Source organism: Mobula birostris, chromosome 7, assembly GCF_030028105.1.
Source record: "Mobula birostris isolate sMobBir1 chromosome 7, sMobBir1.hap1, whole genome shotgun sequence".
Classification (NCBI taxonomy): domain Eukaryota; kingdom Metazoa; phylum Chordata; class Chondrichthyes; order Myliobatiformes; family Myliobatidae; genus Mobula; species Mobula birostris.
Window position 1 is genome coordinate 73,784,961 of NC_092376.1, and position 18,578 is coordinate 73,803,538.

General features: G+C 40.3%; 1 protein-coding gene across 2 annotated transcripts in view; it reads right to left on the minus strand.

The window, feature by feature from the left end:
* Positions 1-4,478: 4,478 nt before the first annotated feature.
* The window catches only part of maml2 (mastermind like transcriptional coactivator 2), a 360,164-nt gene continuing 346,064 nt past the window's right edge, over positions 4,479-18,578 (minus strand). For both annotated transcript variants that reach the window (XM_072263422.1, XM_072263423.1), the window contains exons 3-5: positions 14,779-14,994; positions 10,268-10,379; positions 4,479-7,698 (exon numbers count right to left, since the gene is read on the minus strand). In XM_072263422.1, coding sequence (XP_072119523.1) covers positions 6,635-7,698; positions 10,268-10,379; positions 14,779-14,994 — 1,392 coding nt within the window. In that variant the 3' untranslated portion in view covers positions 4,479-6,634. The remainder of the gene's footprint in view (positions 7,699-10,267; positions 10,380-14,778; positions 14,995-18,578) is intronic.

Genomic DNA, 18,578 nt, shown 5'->3' on the forward strand with positions numbered 1-18,578 from the left:
ATCTGGCACCAGCAATCATTCTATGAACAAAGTCACTTAGATCACATTTCTCCCACATTCAGATGTTCGGTCTGAACAACAACTGAACCTCTTGACCTTTAAGCATTGAGTTTCAGCCACATGATTGGCTGATTAGATATTTGTATTAACATGCTGGTGTACATGTGTACTTGATAAAGTAGCCACTGTATGTATGCCTACAAGAATGTGAATAAAAGAATGAAAAACTGAGAAGTTCACAATGTAAAACTTGAAACAAAATGAAAGAATATCAAAATAGATTTGCCTATATATTCACAATACAATATAGTGTCATCAATAGGCTGATTTTTGAAGGCAGAATACTATTCATTGATGTGACTATGTATAATGCTTAATATTACTGGCTGTAATATGAATGCAGAGATCACTGTAAGGATACATTTTTATGCCTTAGTATCTTTTACTAAAAGATATAAATAGACATTTATAAATAGACATTTGTATGAGTATTTTACATCAGACTTCATAAAGAGGATAAAGCAGATGAGGAAGTGAGTCCCAAAGTGGATGTCAACAGGTTTTCTAAAGATAAAGCTTATTATGCCCAAGGGGAAATGATCATAGGTGAAAAAAAGTGTTGATCATGATATGGGAAGACAAAGCAGCAATCTCTTTTACCCTAAAGTCCTGAGAAAGAGATTAGGGAGTAATTTTCCAAGATAGTAACATTTACATATTAGGGCTGCACTGAGTGTGACTGTTTGGCTGGATTGTGGTCTATGTGGCACCTGTTCTTAAAGAGCAAGAGAGATTATTCAGGTAATTATTGGCCAGCTCCCTTTATCTCCCTAATCATGAGTAGAAGAATCTGGTATCTGCAAAGAGAAATACTGGGCACAGCCTGATTAAGTTTTGAAAGAGATGATTGGTCTTGACCAGCCCCTTAAGATGCTTTGAAAGTTGGATCTCATGGTTCTTGCGGAAGTGCAGCAGATAGAGAAAACCAAAACTTCAGGGGAACCTTTGGGCAGGTTTTCAAAAGAGGGAAATCAGAGAAGTTTAGGCTTCTAAATTATTTAGGAATTTAAGAAAGGAGTTAGAAACAAAATAGTAAACCAAATACCAGTTAGTTTGACATCAATAGTAAGGAAACTGCCAGAAGAAACTGGTAACATGTCAGTTACAAAGGACTCAACATGGAATTATGAGAGAGAAAAATTATGCTTGACAAACTTGTTTAAGTTTTTCAAAATTATAACCTGCAGAACAGCTCAGACAGAAGCAATGGATGTAATGTGTTTCGATCGGCAGAACATCTTTTAAAGGAGACACACACAAAGTGTATAAAACATAATTTGGGCACATAGGATTTTTTTGGGAGGGAGGAGTGGTAATACATTGGTGTGGACTGAGGATTTGTTAATGGATGGAAAACCAGAAATGGAAGCATAGCTATCATTAATGGGTTGAAAAATGTGATAACTGGAGTCCACAGGGATCTGTGCTGGGGTCACAGCTGTTCACAATCTATATCAACAGTTTGGATGCAGGTATTCAGTGAATTATGTCCATAGATTCTAAGGAATTCAGGCTAGGTATCTGTGCAGGTTAGATTGTGACACGGTGAGGATTTGCAGTTGGAATATAAAGCAAAAAATGTGAGGTAATCCACAGCTGGGAAAAATAGAACTGTTTTTAAATGGTAACAGATTACAAAGTTTTGTAGTCAGGGTGATCTGAGTATCCTAGTAAGCAAATGACTGACAGCTACAGTAAGCAATTACGAAAGTAAATGGTATGTCAGTCTTCAAGAACTGACTAGGGAAGGTGAGCATAGCTTTGTATGTGTGAAATTGAATTGTTTGATGAGGTCACCAGGAGGATCGATGAGGGTAGGGTGGTAGATGTTGTTCGTATAGACTTTAGCAAAGCTTTGACAAGGTCCCTCAAGAAAGGCTGGTGTGGAAAATCAGATTACACAGGATCCAGGATGACCAAGCAAATGGGATACAAAATTGGCTTGGTGGAGGAGTGAGTGGGTGATAGTGGAGGGTAAGATTTCAGATTGAAGGCCTGGGACCAGTGATGTACCATAAGGATCAGTGTTGGGTTCCTTGTTAGTCATATATATTAATGGTTTGGATAAAAATGTAGGTGGAGTGATTAGTACGTTTGTGGATGACACCAAGGTTGGTGGTGTACTGGACAGTGAAGACTGTTGTCTAAATGAGATCAACTGGGAAAGTGGGCAAAGGAACTTAACTCAGAGAAGAGCAAAGAGGTACATTTTGGGTAGTTAAACCTGGGCTGGACATTCACAGTGAATAACAAGGCCCTGAAGAATGTTCTAGAACAGAGCAGAGCGACCTCGGGGGTGCAAGTACATAATTCCCTGAAAGTGGCGGCACAGCTAGACAAGGAGGTGAAGGTAGTTTACGGCATGCTTGCCTTTATCTGGTGGGGCATTGAGAAAAAGAGTTGGGATGTCAAATTACAGCTCTACAAGATAATGGTGAGATTTCACTTGGAGTACTATGTCTTCTGGTCATCATGCCTTGGAAAGGACGTGAGTAAGTTAGAGAGGGTGCAGAAAAGATTCATGAAGATGTTGCTGAGCTTGGAGAGCTTGAGTTATAAGGTGAAACTGGATAGGCCAGGACTTTTTCCCTGAGTATGAAGGAGGTTGAGGGGTGACTGTATAGGGATTCATCAAATCATGAGGCCCAGAGATAAGGCAGATGGTTATAATCTTTTTTTTGAGGCCTAGGGGAATCTGAAACTAGGGGGATTAGGTTGCAGGTCATGAGGTAAAAAATTTAAAGGGATGTTGAGGCTCAATGTTTTCACACAGAGGATGGCTGGTGCTTGGAACAAGCTGCCAAAGGACTTAGTAAAGGCAGGTACAATTACAATATTTAAAAGTCCTTTGAAGAACTGAATAGATATAAATTATTTAGAGGAATAGTGGCCAAACACAAACAAATGCATCTTGGCATCTTGGTTGGCGTGACTGATTTGAGATGAAGGGCCCTTTTCTTTGCTGTATGACTCTATGACAAGAGTAATGATATGGATCCCAGGTGAAAATGCATATCAAACAGGTCTGGTCTCTCTACCTAAGGAAGAATATACTAGTGATAGAAGTCATGTAGTCAAGGAGCACTAGAGTGATTTCTGGGACTGTGGTTTCATCTGGTGAAGTGAGAGCAAGTAAAATGAGCTGATAATCTATTAATATAATTGCAATCAACCTTTACAAAATAAGGGGTCAGCCTTTCAAGACTGAGGTGAAAAGTAATCTCTTCATTCTGAATGTAGTGCATCTTTGGAATTCTCTACCCAGGAGGGCTGTAAACTCAAGCGACTTCAGGGTGGAGCTGAATAAAATTGTGGGTCTTACTGGAATCAAGGAATATAGGATTAGTAAAGGGCCATTGAGGTACAAGATCAGTTCTGGTTTAATTGAACGGCAGACAAACACGAGGGCTGAATAGTTTGCTTGTGCTTTTACTTTTAAAATTACTTTTACTTTTAATTTTAAAATTCTTATTAAGTGTACTGCTGAAATTTATAAAATTGTACAGGTATTTTTAAGATTTTCAAAACAAAACTGAAAAGGAATTTGAGTACGACCAGAGGGGTGCAGTGGGGAAATGGATTAAAAAGTAGCACTTAAAATGAAATGAGTGAGATGGTAACCCTTCAGTAATCATATTCTGACAGAAATTAAGCTCACTGTTGTGAAGAGAGGGATTTCTGGATATAGATTCACAAGAAATTAGAACCTGTAATTCAAAGTATCAATATCTTTACATTAATGATGACATTATGTAAATCCATAAGACTCGGTACAGAACTCTGGCGAGTCGACTGAGGCAATAGACTCGATGCACGTCGAAGCCTGATATACAGAAATGCAGGTATGAAAAAAAAGACCAGAAACCTGTGACCACATTGTAATACACCGTTCTAGAGTACAAGAGGTATTTAACATTTTGAAGAGATGGGACAAGGCAGATGGAAGGTTCCTGTTGATGTACAATCCAAAAATATTAGGGCACAGGTAAGATTAAATATAATAAGAGTAAAATAATGATCATTATTGTGAGAATGACACTTCAATGGAGCCTGAGGAATTGACCTTCACAATGCTAGTCATCTTTGCTGATACGGGAAGCATGGTCATATCTGGCCTTGAATTTACATCTTACTTTTCCCAACGTTAAAAAAGGAACTCTGACTTGTTTATGTTCTCTGCCCTGAGCCTTGGAAAGCTAGACTGTCTGTCTCGATATTCCCCTGGCTTAAGTCTGTTATCTGACGGGATCAAATCTAGGGGTTCAAAACACTTTGCAGGTTTCTTGAATGAAACTGTTGAAAAAATAGATGTACCACCTTTGGAAATTTGTAAGTGCATTGAATGTGTGTGTGGTCTGTAATCAGGACGTTTATTGTTTAATTACAACAACAAATAAATCACAGCAGTTTTCTGACAAATTGTTGCATCTGCAGTAGTGTATTTGGAAATACTTCAAGAAAGATATTGTATTACAATAAAATACAAAATGCAGTATAATAATATTGTTTCAATAGAACTTTTACAAAATCTATGATACAAAAGTACCATTTTTCATGGTATGCATATCTAAAGGAATTGGTTCTGTCGTTATCATCGATTGTTTCAGTTTGCAAGTCAACTTTGTGGCATGAAGTAAATTTCCGACATCATTATACACTCAGCTGAAACTGAAGAAAGACTTACTAACTGCCAGGGTTTAATGTTAATATTAAAACTTAAAACCAAAACCTGTATCTGATTCACACAGATGCAAACTGGCCTAGCAATGCTGAATAGTTAGGTGATCCTATTTATTTTCAGACTGCTCCAAAAGTGAAGTGCTCACAATCAACTAATTCAGCTTGAAATGTATGGTTTTTATTTATGCTATTCACTCCAGATTTTGATACCAAGAAATGCAGAATGAAAATGACAATTCTTTGTTTCTGACCCAGTCGTTATGTATAAATGCAATCAAAAATATTAAACATACAGTACATTGGTTACATAAGCAATTTCTTAATATGTTACAATCCTGAAATTTCCCACCTTTGCCATTGGACTGTGACAAAAGATGGCACACACAGGCTTCCATCATGTACCTAGTCAATATCAGATATATCTTGTGAGGTCTAATATTATGGCCTAGATTGCAAAAAAAGTTTGATTTCTTCATGATTCTGAATCCTTAGGGCATAAAAATGTGACTGATGCTTAAAGTTAATGTTACCAACCTATTTTAATTTTTGATTGAACTTCTGCAATGAGTAGTCATGCTGCTAGACTTACTAATATGAAGGATGCCTCAATCTGTTTGTGTAGCCCTGCCTTTCCTTGCACGCTGATTATTTCTGATGGCTAAGTTATCTGTTGTAAACAGAACATTCATTAACAAATAATTATAATGTCCCTGAAAATACACAAGTTGAATTGAAACTTGTTTTTATAGGATTAATTTGCATTAGTACCATTCCTAATATTTTATCAGGAATTAACCTAAGGTAGAAAAATGAGTCATAGATCCGCAAAACAATTTGAGCAACTCATAACCATTTTCCAATAGTGGCTCTCCAATGCATCTTCCATCCACAATGAGCATTCAACCTGAGAAGCAGTCTAAGAATAAATAATAGCATTTGGTTCTTTGGAGGTGCACTGCTGAAATGAAAATCTTAAGGAACGTGCATTTCCCAAAGGGGCTGCTTCACCACAAAACCACACAAAAAGGCGAAGAAGTTCAAACAACGTGCAACAGGCAGACTGGAATTCTCTCCAGAATTATACATGGAAGTTTAAAGACTTATTGTGATGTTGGTAAATGCTGCACTCTGAGTTTCTGAACACTTTAACATAGTTCTGCCTGAAAAATACTCGAGTTGACAAACACATTTTTCTTCAAGATAAGGTGGAAACATACAGTGACAAAGAAATGATATGTTTACTTACTAGGAAGCTGGAGTAGCTGAATGATAATGCTGTTTATCAATAAAACTAATAGTTTCAGGAGGTTTGCCACAGAAGTTCACAATGGATAAATGTACTGTAAGTGAAGATAAAGTACTCTGTTGGGACTGTAACAAAATCAATGAAAGTAGAACAGGTCATTTATAAAACAATAACTATACTGTAAAACACTTTAAAAGCAAACTACTGTATGCATTTGAAACTGGTAGTAAGTAGACTGCTGATCTAACATGTAAGTTAATTTAAAACTATGACAGAATACAAACATGTACAATTTAATTTCAGTAAGTAAAAATGTTGCACTACAATGATTCACAGAACTTTTCTCAGAAAAAAGTATAAATATAATCTTCTTACAGAGAATATGATTTTCAGTAAAAAAAACATATCTTACAAAACCTTTCTTTAAGCACATAAAATCTATGCATTTTGAGCCCAGTAATGTACATGTGGTAGGGAGAATATGTTTTTAACTAGTTATCCATTGGGCAACCAATATCTAATCGGGCACAATTGTGCACTCCTGCGATTTACTGTGAGGCTCCTTGTCAGTTGGCTATAGGCACAGTTAAATTTTGTCCTTGAGTGCCTTTCCAACCGATGGATAACATTTACAATCCTCTGGCTTCTTCATGAATGCTGCCCCAAGATCTCATCCAGATTTAAGTCCTTCATCCAGTCATCGTTGCTACTTTTTATCAATGAGTCAAGGAAATCCGAGTCACTGCTGAGTCCTGACAGTGCACTGTCACCTTGTTGGTTGAGAAAGTCAAATGGCAAGTCACTGTTATGATTTGTTCCCTGGTAACTTCGAGGGGGCTGATTGGTGGATGAGAAATTGGTTGTAGGCAACGTTTGCACTGAAGGTGCCTGGCTTATCACAGCCATGCTTGCTGCTGATTGGCTTATCACAGCCATGCTTGCTGCTGATTGGCTCATTACAGCCATAGCTTGTGGTTGCGGTCTAGGCTGATTAGCTCTTGGAGTTGGCCCACCCAGTGAACCTACTGCCTGTCCACTCATACCTTGGTTCATTTGTGCCAAAGGTCGTATCTGAACTCCGGGAGTTATCTGGTTTGGTGGTGCCATACCTCGCTGAGAAAAGTGTTGATTGGACATATTAGGCTGTACAGACTGGTTGGGAAAAGGAGGGTTATTAGGGAATTTTACATTGGGTCCCATTTGTGCCTGTTTTGGAGTCACCTGTGCCCCTGGGGGAGTCCAGTTCTGCGGTGCCAGATTGGAATTGGTCATCATGTTTGTTAGTCTTTGCGTCTGTGCTGACATACTGCTGCTAATATGGTTCAAAACGGGTCTCATCTGCTGCTGAGAAATGGCAGAACTCCCAACAGACGCAGTGCCAAACCCTGACATTGTGGTCCCTTGACCTAACGCTGGCTGCCTTGGTATCATTACATTGTTCTGGGTTATTCCCATTGGACTTTGGCTTGTGTGATGTTGCAGTTGATTAACGCTCGATGAAACTGTGTACGCTGCCTGCTGGGAAGCCGACACACTTCCATACATTCCTATAGTTCTGTCACTTTGAGTTCCAGAAATAGGAGGCATCCTAGGTCCCTGGTTGCCCGGCGAATTCACTTGTAAAAGGTTTGAGTTTGGAGGGATCACACGGTGATTTGGAGCAGAATTTGGTAAGGCCTGAGACACTGTCAATCCCATTGCTGGAGCAGCACCTGAAAGATTAATTTTCATAAGACATGTTCAGATATAAATAGATTTCAAATAGTGGAAAAAAAGCACAGAAATTTGTTTAAACACTTCAAGGAAGAAGTCATTGGTGGGGCCATGCATGGTTGAAATTTTACTAATGATAAAGGATAAAGAAATCTGTCAGCAAGTTTATCCATGATTTGAAGGTTTGCTAGTCTGGGTGACTTAGTGGAATGGCATAATCATTGCAAAGCACATAATAATTGCTTTAATTATGTGTAGCTGACGAAAATATTTCAGTTGAGGGAAGAAATGAGATGCTCTTTCACATTGCTGCTACACATTGTACATTTTTAAAAATAGCACTGGATTGTTCAACCACATACAATTTACAATGACTGAACTACACAGGTCAAGTAAAAACAAAATCAGTTTCATTCCGAGCTTGTCAGTCTTGGATCAGGGGGCTGTAAGGTAATATTGTTGCCTCAGTGGGGGGAAAAATCAATTGGTAAGTAGGAAAAACCTGTCTTTTGGAGCATCAAGCCCATCTGCATGCTCGCTCACCAAACTCTTTACAACATCAGTGAGACGAACTGGGAATAAACACAAACACAGGCATAAATGTATAACAGGTGGTGGCACGTCAGCTGCTTCTATCATGTAAAGGAAAACTGGGCACATCTAGTGCATTGGCAACCACCTAAAACTTAAGAACTAAAACCAGAAACACTGATCTCTGGAAACAGGTAGGTGGTTAGACATCATCTGTTGTAAAAGAAACATGGTTTATATTTCAGATCAAAAACTCTTTGGGAGAAGGTAAGAGCATCCAAGTGGGAGAAGGCTACATCATTGTATAAGCCTGCTTCATCACCAGTAGTCCTGGCCTCAGTTCCACCTTCCTGCCTTTTCCCAAATTTCCAAAGTAGACATTTCTAAAGATTTATGAGCTTCTGAGAGAAGAAATTCTCCCTCGCTTCCACATTAAATGAGCAACCTCCTGGCAGTTTTTTAAAAATTTTGCTTCAGGTTCAGCACCTGCAGCCATTGTGTCTGTAGGATTACTGTGGATGTGTGTTGATGGCTAATGTGGGCAGGTTCGCATGCTTTACCTCTCAATGATTCTATCCTCCCGACATAGCTTCACCTTTCCTGATGCCAGAACGCTACTGGAACCTAACTTTTCTGTAAGCAGACATTTCCCATGTCAGCCAATTGTATCACGTATCATTCTGATGCCATCAAGAATGGGCTGGATGGTGGTTTGGACAGCTGTGATAGACCACAGTTTCAGACTGTGAAGTACTATGCAAAACCTGCTTCAGCGGCAGAACATAAGTTGAATTTCATTTCCAGTAACGTGCAAAGAAGAACAATTCCAACTTTCTCCTTCACACGTTTTCTTGAACTTTAACGTTAAGGCAAATGGAAAGATAGGGGATCACTGAACAAGTCAAAAATATTATACTTTCGAGAAAGAAAACTTAAATTTTTCAACTAACTGTGGATTTACAGTATATGGGATGCAAACAGAACATGTGGAAGTACTCAGCTGGTCAGGTAATGTCTAGAAAGAGGAACTTTTAACATTCAAAGTCTGAGACCCTTTGTCAGAACTGTGGAAGAAAGATCACAAACTAATTGTCAGGAGCAGAGAAGGTGGGGAACAAAGGCAATTAGTTAATGCAGCAGTTAGAGAAACAGTAAAATCAGATTATTCTTCTATGTACTGCAGGAGTTCTCAACCTTTTTTATGCCATGAACCAAACCCATTAAGCAAGGGGTCCATGAACCCCAGGCTGGGCACCCCTGATGTAATGTGTTGATAACAGCAAGGTTGTGGGACATGCCCAGCAGGCCCAGTTCCTCATAGCAAAAAGAAAGAAGAACTGAACCAAAATAATGGCAGATAGAAATGACCTGTTCTGATACGGTCAGAAGGAAAAAGTGTTCCTAAAGTGGTTGAGTTTGATATTGAGTCCAGAAGGCTGCAACATGCTCAGATGGAAGACGAGATGTTCTTCCTCAAGCTTGTATTGGGCCTCAAAGCATCAGTGCAGAAGGCCAGAGACAGGAAGGTCTGACTGAAGAGTCGGTTGGTGAATTAATGTGGTAGGTAACCAAAAGCTTAGGGTGTTCCCTGCAGATCAAATGCAGATGCTCTGCACAGTGATCATGCAGACCTTGAATACTAAATTGGAAGAAGAGCTAGTTGCTTCTCTTGGAAAGACTCTTTTGTTGGGAAAGGAAGAGGTTTGAGACAGGTGTTGCATACCCTGCCTTTTAAGGAATCATATATACTCACCTCTGAGGAAGGACAGGCTTTGGTTTAATGTCTCTACCACCTTTGACAATGGAACACACCTTCTACATAACACTCCAAATGCCGATCGAGAATTTTATGATTGAGTCTGGAGAGTGGGACTTGTACCAATAACCATGATTTAGAGACAAGAGTGCTACCAGCTGAGTTGAGGCTGACAGTGACCCAGAAGCAAACAATAATTCACAGGTAATAATTTTACATTATGCCTTTATTTCAAAGTACCAAAAGTAAATTGCAAGTCCTAATGCTATTTTTGCTGTTACCTGGATATTGACTTGGCTGTGGGATTCCAACTATATTTCGCCTTTGCTCTTTATAATCTGGAGGTGGCCTTGTCAAGTGCCTGTTAAGCTGTTCCTGCGTGTTCATTTTCTCCTAACCAGAAAAAAAAGCCATCATTAAGGTTTCCAAAGAGCATTAATCAGTGTCTTGCCCTTCTCTCCTCATTACAGATTCTTTGTGGCAAACATCTTCACAGGTGAGTCGTGGTGGTTGATATACACCATCAATGGTGTCTATCAACCTTTTGTTAAGAAGTAGGTGACAACAATCTGACAGACACACTGCTTAAATTGTCTCACCATCATATGGATAATCAGTGTTCTTGCAGAGTAAACAGAAAATATGTTTAACATCAGAAAGTTTGCATTTTGAGAGAAGTGTGTTATCTGGAGAGATTATGCTCTTCCACAGATTCTGCTGTTCAGTGTGAGCTCTACTTAAACCTAAAAGATAGTACAGGAACTTCTTTGCATTAGTTCTACACTGTTCATTTTTGGGCAGAGTACATGTTTGATTCACTAATGAATAAAGAATATGTTAGAAGGGGAGTAAGGCTTTATATTGGGTCATAAAGATAGGGAGAAAGATGCCAAGGGAGAGAATTCCAGATTAAGGCTTTACATGACAGAAAATAGATTGACATTAATACAGTACTTTTCAAGCCTATTTCCGGAAGTTCCAAAGAATTCTGCAGTCTTTTAAATTATTGTTGTGAGTGTGTTCACAGATTTGTGATAAATACAGATGAGGTAATGACAGGAATGTTGTTGCAGGGACCAATATTAGTAATGTTGAATGAAAGATAAGAATAGACCCGATAGAGAAGATCAATCTATAATTTAATATCCCCTATTTTTGTTCTAAAATTGAGAAGTGGATTCTTTTACATGCATCTCAGGGAGCAGACGGGGATTGGTTTGAAACCATTTCTAAATGTCAGCAATCACTCAGAACTGAGCTCAGATGTCAACCAAGGTTTCTGTACACTTTGTTCAGGTGTGGGACTTGAAATCATAAACTTTTGAATCATAGATGAGGGTGGCACCCAACCAAGCCATGCCCAAAGACAAGATTGTCAAAGGCAGACTTAAAGGGAATTGGACAGCTATATGGACAGGAAAGGAATGGAGGGTTATGGGCTGAGTGCGGGTCGGTGGGACTAGGTGAGAGTAAGAGATCGGCATGGACTAGAAGGGCCGAGATGGCCTATTTCTGTGCTGTAATTGTTATATGGTTATATGGAATGCACAAGGGGCTGAGCTTACTTAGAATCTTGTGGAACTTTGGGAGATTTACACTGTGGGCAAAAGCAAAGGAAGAAAATTTTAAAACTGACCCACAGATGGACTGAGTCACATTGAGAACAGGATGTGACGGAGTTATGGAAACTGGCCCCTCAGCCTGATTTGTCCAAGTTGACCAAAGATGGCCATCTACACTAATCTCATTTTCCTGCATTTGGCCCACAGTCCTTTCCTATCTATGTATCTGTCCAAATGCTTTCTAACCTCTGTTATTGTACCTCTCTCTAGCACCACCTCTATCCTTATGAAAACTTGCATCTCAGGTATTTTGAACTAACTATGTCTCCTTTATATTTATATCTCCTATAAATGTTTCCCTTCTCACCTTAAACCTATGTCCTATAACTTCAGACTCCTCTACCCTTGGAAAGATCTCTCCAAATTTCCATAATGTCACCCCTCGGTCTTCTACATTCCAGTGTGGACAGCGGCATGGGTGCTGGGTGGCTTCCATTGCAATGAGGACTCAAACTCAAGCTGGGGTGTCTCTTGTTTTCAGCTGCCTGGGGGAGGTGTGGGAATCAGGCACTGCACCGGATTGCCGGAGGCGGTGTGGCGCGGGGTCCTTGCTGGAGTCAGTGCTGCCCCTCAGCGTTTGCTCGACAGAAGACAAGTTGTATTGTGTTCGACTGCAGACTGCTGCAACATCCATGGAATCAGGGATTTGAACTATATATTTTTTGTGTGACTATAATTTACTCCTATCCCATATGTGCTATATGTGCCTTGTGCTGTGTGTGACTGTTGGTATTGTGTTTTGCATCTTGGCCCCGGAGTAACACTGTTTTATTTGGCTGATTAAAAAAAGGCATCTGTTAGTCTTGCAAGACCACTCTCCAGGGCGCAGGCCTGAGCAAGGTTGTATGGAAGACCAGCAGTTGCCCATGCTGCAAGTCTCCCCTCTCCACGACACCAATGTTGTCCGAGGGAAGGGCATTAGGACCCATACAGCTTGGCACCAGTGTCGTCACACAGCAATGTGTAATTAAGTGCTTTGCTCAAGGACACAACATGTCGCCTCGGCTGGGGCTCGAACTCATGACCTTCAGGTCGCTAGTCCAATGCCTTAACCACTTGGCCACGTGCCCACATTTAGCTGTATTCATGGGTATTCGTGTATGGTGGAATGACAATTAAACTTGAACATGGAAACAATCCCAGCCTATCAAAAGTCAACAATATAATTTGCTTTAAATCGTGAGAAAGAGACTTTGATGCTCATGAGTTCAAAACAGGACAAAATAGTTCATGCTGACAGACTATTTCGCACAAAATATTTTAAAACATTAAATTTAAATAACTTAAATTTAAAACTTAAAATTACCTAACAACTTAAAGACCTACAAACATAAAAGACGATCACCAGTAAAATGCCCTCAAAAGACTAGAGAGTGGTATCATATCAATAACTAAACTATAAAACTTCTTTGATTACCACACTCCTAACTCGAAGTTCTAGCTGCTGTTCCCTTACATCCAACTCAGGACCCCTTAGGCATCAATGGGCCAGCTGCAGACTTCCACAGCAAGTGAAAAACAGCATTATTGACCACAGCAGGGTTCTTACATTCAATCACAAGTTTTTACAGTAATGGAAGATTTTGACTGGCAATTTTGCTTGTTTTATCCCACAGAATCCAAGCAGGTGGCTTCCTTGCCGGTTGCAGCAAATCCCTTCAGAAGATTGAGGGCTTTGAGGACATTTAGAGGCACCAGATTTATACAGATCTCTGCTTGATCTACAAGCAACATTAATGGGGAAGTTCTGCATGCCAGCCAAGTGTTTACTCTCACTTGTACGTAATTTTAAATGAAACCCACTCATGCATTGAAAAACACAGAGGGAGTTCAGCAGCTGCACAATTTAGGTACAGAGCCAAGGTTTGAACATCCTTGGATTGAGATATTATTTTGATATTGTTGAGAACAGGGAAGAGGAAAATCTACCCAAACTTTTATGTGATGTTATAAAATGCAAGCTAGGCTGACATTCCAGTACAGAATTGAGAAAACGCTGCCCCTTGATAAAAGATGTTATACTAAGACTCCTTTGGCAGGCATATAGGAAGCAATAATATTATTTTGAGAAATAGCAAGGCAGTTCTTCTCAAAGTCATGGGCAGTATTGATCCCACAACCAAGAGCACCAAAATCAATCAGATTTTCTGGTGAGATTATCAACTCATTACTCAGTGATTTTGATATCGGCCAGTCGATTGCTCGGTGCTACCAGAATCTCAAAACAACTTGCCTATAGTTGGGACAAGGGGGTCATAAATAGCAACGTGTGATTGAAAGTATTCTTCAGGCCTCAATTTTGCAAAGTTTGGAGCTGGCCAAGTGGGGTGGGGGACCAAGGCAGTTCAGGACTCATTCCTTTGAGATGAAACATTTTATGTGGTTGAGCCAAAAGGGCAGAATGCTGGGTCTGGGACTTAACACTGAATTATTCAGCTGGAGTGTTTAAAACTCATGAAAAAGTCCATGGGTTGTTGATGAACCTCATCACCTAGTGATAAGACTAAAGAAAGAAAGATTATGTACATAACAAGAGGAAGAAGTATACAGATAAAATACAAATATGGCTCATCAATGAGTAACCTTCTTTTATTACTTGGCTCAGTGGCAGGGCCTGGTGTGTTTTTCCGCAGTGACTGTTTAGTTGCCACTGTTTCTAATTAATGCTGAAGATCCTTATATTCCACACTACATGGAAGGCTTCCACTCTTGCAATTTAACAGAGGAAACCACCTACTTTGTGCCTGTGAGCAACCTCAGCTGCTTCCCACCTGATGCAGAGTGGGAAGAGGAGCCATACAAGTCAGCAGGTCAGATTCAAAAAGAGGTTATGACAGCCTGAACCTCATTAGCAGAGCAGCAGGTAAATTCTTAACTCAGTTCACAAGTAATGGCCAAAACCCAGCTGGTTTTAAAATGAAGGCTCAAAATTCCCCTGTGAACGACAGTCTCTAATGGTGAAACAACAGTGAGAGAAGCACTAGCTAGAGAAAATGATTGTTGCTTGTTTATTCTGTTATAGACGAGAAATAATAGGATACGGCTTAAAAATGAATGGGAGATCAGGCTTTAAACTATACAGATTGTCCACTCCACGGTTTAACATAAGAAGAAATAAAAAAGGATTAATGAAATATAGGCATATTAGTAGAGACTGGAAAATACTGTACCGTGTCTACCAAGATTTGTTGCCGAAAGAGCATTTTCTGATGTTCCATCATCTGCCTCTGTATGGCCTGTTTCTTCTCCATCAGCTGTTGCTTTAACACAGCCTGGTGTGCGTTGTTAATGTAGTTATTGCCAGGATTTGGGTTTGGACAGTTATTAGGAGTTTGGCTTGGGCCTGGGCCTGGGCCTGGGCTTGGGCCCACCACAGAATTCTGATCCTGAGAAAGGAAAGAAGAGTCATTTCTTGTACAGAAACTTGATAAATTTCAGCATTATTTAGGGAAAAATGTATCATAAGGAATATGGCATGTGATCAGGAAAAAATCATTCTCTAGTTAATTCAAAATTGCAATACATGATTTGATTTATTCCTCATATATCTCTGTAACCATTTTTAAGCTTAATCATAGGTTTTTCCATGCATTTGTAATTCATAGGGAGGCAAAATTACTTTCTTTTTTTTTGAAAGAAGATAAAAGATCATTTTCAAATTATAAATGATAACTGAAAAAACAAGTATCACAAGACACTCTAGACCCTGGAATTAGATTCACTTCACTATGGTGACAAGGTCTGGAATTTTGACCAAAAGACCAAAATATTGGCCTGGAGCATTGACTTTTTATTCCTCTCCATAGATGTTGCCTGACCTGCTGAGTTTCTCCAGCATTTTGTGTATGTTTCCCTTTAATGTCAGACAGCTACTAACTCAACTCATGTCTCACCGCTGCCTGTACATTCTCTCTGTGACTGTGGGCTTTCCTCCAGGTGCTCTGGTTTCCTCCCACAGTCCAAAGATGTATTGGTTGGTAGATTAATTAGTCATTGTAAATTGTCCCATAAGAGCATAAGATATAGGAGCAGAAGTAGGCCATTCGGCCCATTGAGTCTGCTCCACCATTCAATCATGGGCTGATCCAATTCTTCCAGTCACCCCCACTCCCCTGCCTTCTCCCCATACCCTTTGATGCCCTGGCTAATCAAGAACCTATCTATCTCTGCCTTAAATTCTCCCAATGACTTGGCCTCCACAGGCACTCGTGGTAACAAATTCCACAGATTTACCACTAATCTCATGATTAGGCCAGGATTAAATTGGCTCAAAAGACAGGGTAGGCCTATTCCGTGCTGCATCTCAATGAATAAAGCACTGCTCTGAAAAGCTGAAGGAAAAGTGCCCAGCATCAGAGAGTGGCAGATTCATTTCCCGTCATTTTTCATGTTGCAAGGTCCAACATTTTGCAGTAACTAGCGAGGCGCTAAGGCTAATGTTGAGTCAATCCAGATCAGCCTTGTACATCAAGAAAATGCCTCACAGTCAGCTAAGTGGACAAAAAACCTCTACGAAACCACAAGGCTGGCCAATTTTTAAAGTTTTCTGTGTTGTTTAGGACATGCATACTCTACTAAAGGGTTATTGGGAAATGAAAATAATTAATATATATTTGGAGTAAGATGATATCATTGACCACAAGGATGATGATTTAAGTCTCAAAATGGGATAACTGCCTGAAATTGGTATCAAGAATGTATTCAGTAATATTTACGTCAGCAATACAATCCACCCATCAGCACTATTACAGCACATTTCATTAACCAGCTGAGGAGGCTGAAAGTTCACTGGAGAGAAACTCACTCCTGGTTGGTGGGGCTAACGTGCCACAATGGTGCACTTGGCGTTGTACTGCCCTGAAATTCATTTCAATGTAGTGAAAACATAGACCCACAGGGCTGAATTCAAAATGATAAGGAAAATGTCTGCTCTTCACATCAAGACACTGTTCGGCAATAAAGAGTCTTGGTAAAGGTGATGCCAATGGACCAATGGACTCCATCAGTTGTAGTCATGCTTTGCGCATTGTTTGTGATCTTCAGTCATCCCTGCAGAATTCCCTGTGCCCTTGGCCCAGTCATATTCCGCTACTTCATAAATTACTTTCTTCCATCATCACGTCATTGGTAGGAATGTTTGCTCCTGTCTGCACAATGTTCAGTTCCTTAGACAGAATCAGCCCATGTGTGCAAATAGCACATTCTAGACATTTAAGCAGAAACTGAAGAGGTTGACAACATTTGTGCTGCACAAGAGCCAGAAAAGAAAAACTACCCCCAAGATGAGAGGGTCTAACCTCCATCTACTCTTGCATTCAATAACGTCACTGTCATTATCGATATTCCGTAGTTATCTCTGACCAAAAACTGAACTTGAGTAGCCACATTAAATACTGCAGCAACAAGGGTAGGAAAGAAATTTGGAATATCCCTGTGAGTGATTCATCTCTTAACAACCCCAAACTTTTGAACACATCTACAATGCAGAAGTCAAGACTACAATAAAATACTCTCCACGTGCCTGTGTAATCTAAATACTATCCAGATCAAGTCAAGGCAGCCTGCTTGATTGGCACTCATCCACCACCCTAAACATCTACTGGTATGCCATGGCTGCACCATGTGCCATTTACAAAATAACCAGGATACTCTCTGACAGCAACTCTCAAAGCTGCAAGCCCTACCGCCATGGAAGACCAAAGCAGCAGGAGAGAGGAAGCACCCTCATCGGCTCCAAATCATGCACCATCCTGACCCAGAAACAAAACTACCATTCTGTCTTTGTCACTGGGCCTGCAACCTACAATGCCTTCTCCACAACATCGTGGGACTATTCATACCAGAAGAATTGCACTTGCTTGAAGGAGGTTCACCACCAATGTCTCAAGGGCTGATTTTGCCAGCGATGCCTACATACCCTAAATAAACCTTTACAGTGAGCTATGGAGTCAGGATGAACCCCAGTGAAGGAAATTCAGCCAGTGTAGACCCTCATCTTATTACTTATTATCAAGCTACAGTTTCTGACAGGAGCCACTTGCAACCTTAATTTTTAACATGAAATTAAATTACAACTTTAAATGTCATTGGTATATTCAATTCTGAAAATCATAGATTGCTTTAAACCCAAAGTGTATTCTTAATTTCTTCAAAGCGATTTCTGTGAAGGCTGGCCAATTAAGTGTAGTACTTCACAAAATAAAGAATCTTTATCGGCAGCTGTTTTACTTGCAAATTCCCAGAATAATTCCAACTGACATAGAACATCTACTTATCAATCAGAAATATCTTTGATCATCTGTTGAAGCAAAATAAAAGGGGCACAGTTCTTGGTCAATAACGTGAGTGGATGGAGTAAGTACCCCAGGTGTTGGGAGTGAGAGCAGCTCTTTGAAAAGGCACAGGTAAGGTTTTATTTTGATGTCCATCCTTAGCTCGTGATTCAGAGTATGGGGGATGGTAGTTTGGGCAGTGGAATGCTCCTCCTTCAAGATGTGAGCATGCAGGAACTTCACGGGTCTCCCTTGTGACTGCATCTGTGGGAAGTGCACCCAGCTGTAGCTCCTGACTGACCAGGTGAAGGAACTGGAGGTGCAGCTCGATGTACCTAGGATCATCGGAGAGGCTAAGGGCTTCATAGACGAAAGTTTTATTGAGATTGTCACAGCCAAGGTACAGGTTTCAGATAAATGAGTGACTCACCAGGAGAAGCAGACAAAGAGTGCAGGGTTCCCTGTGGCCATTCCCCTCACAGACAGGTATGCCTCTCTGGATACAGTTTATGGGGATGTTCCTTCAGTGGCTGGCAGCAGGAGTCAACCCTCTGGCATTGTGACTGGGTCTGAGGGTCAGAGTGAAAGGGTGCAGTCAGACAGGGTGATAGTGATAAGAGGCGCAATAGTGAGGGAGACAAGCAGGAGATTGTCTGACTGCAGAAGAGATGCCAGGTTGGCAAGTTGCTTCCTGGTTG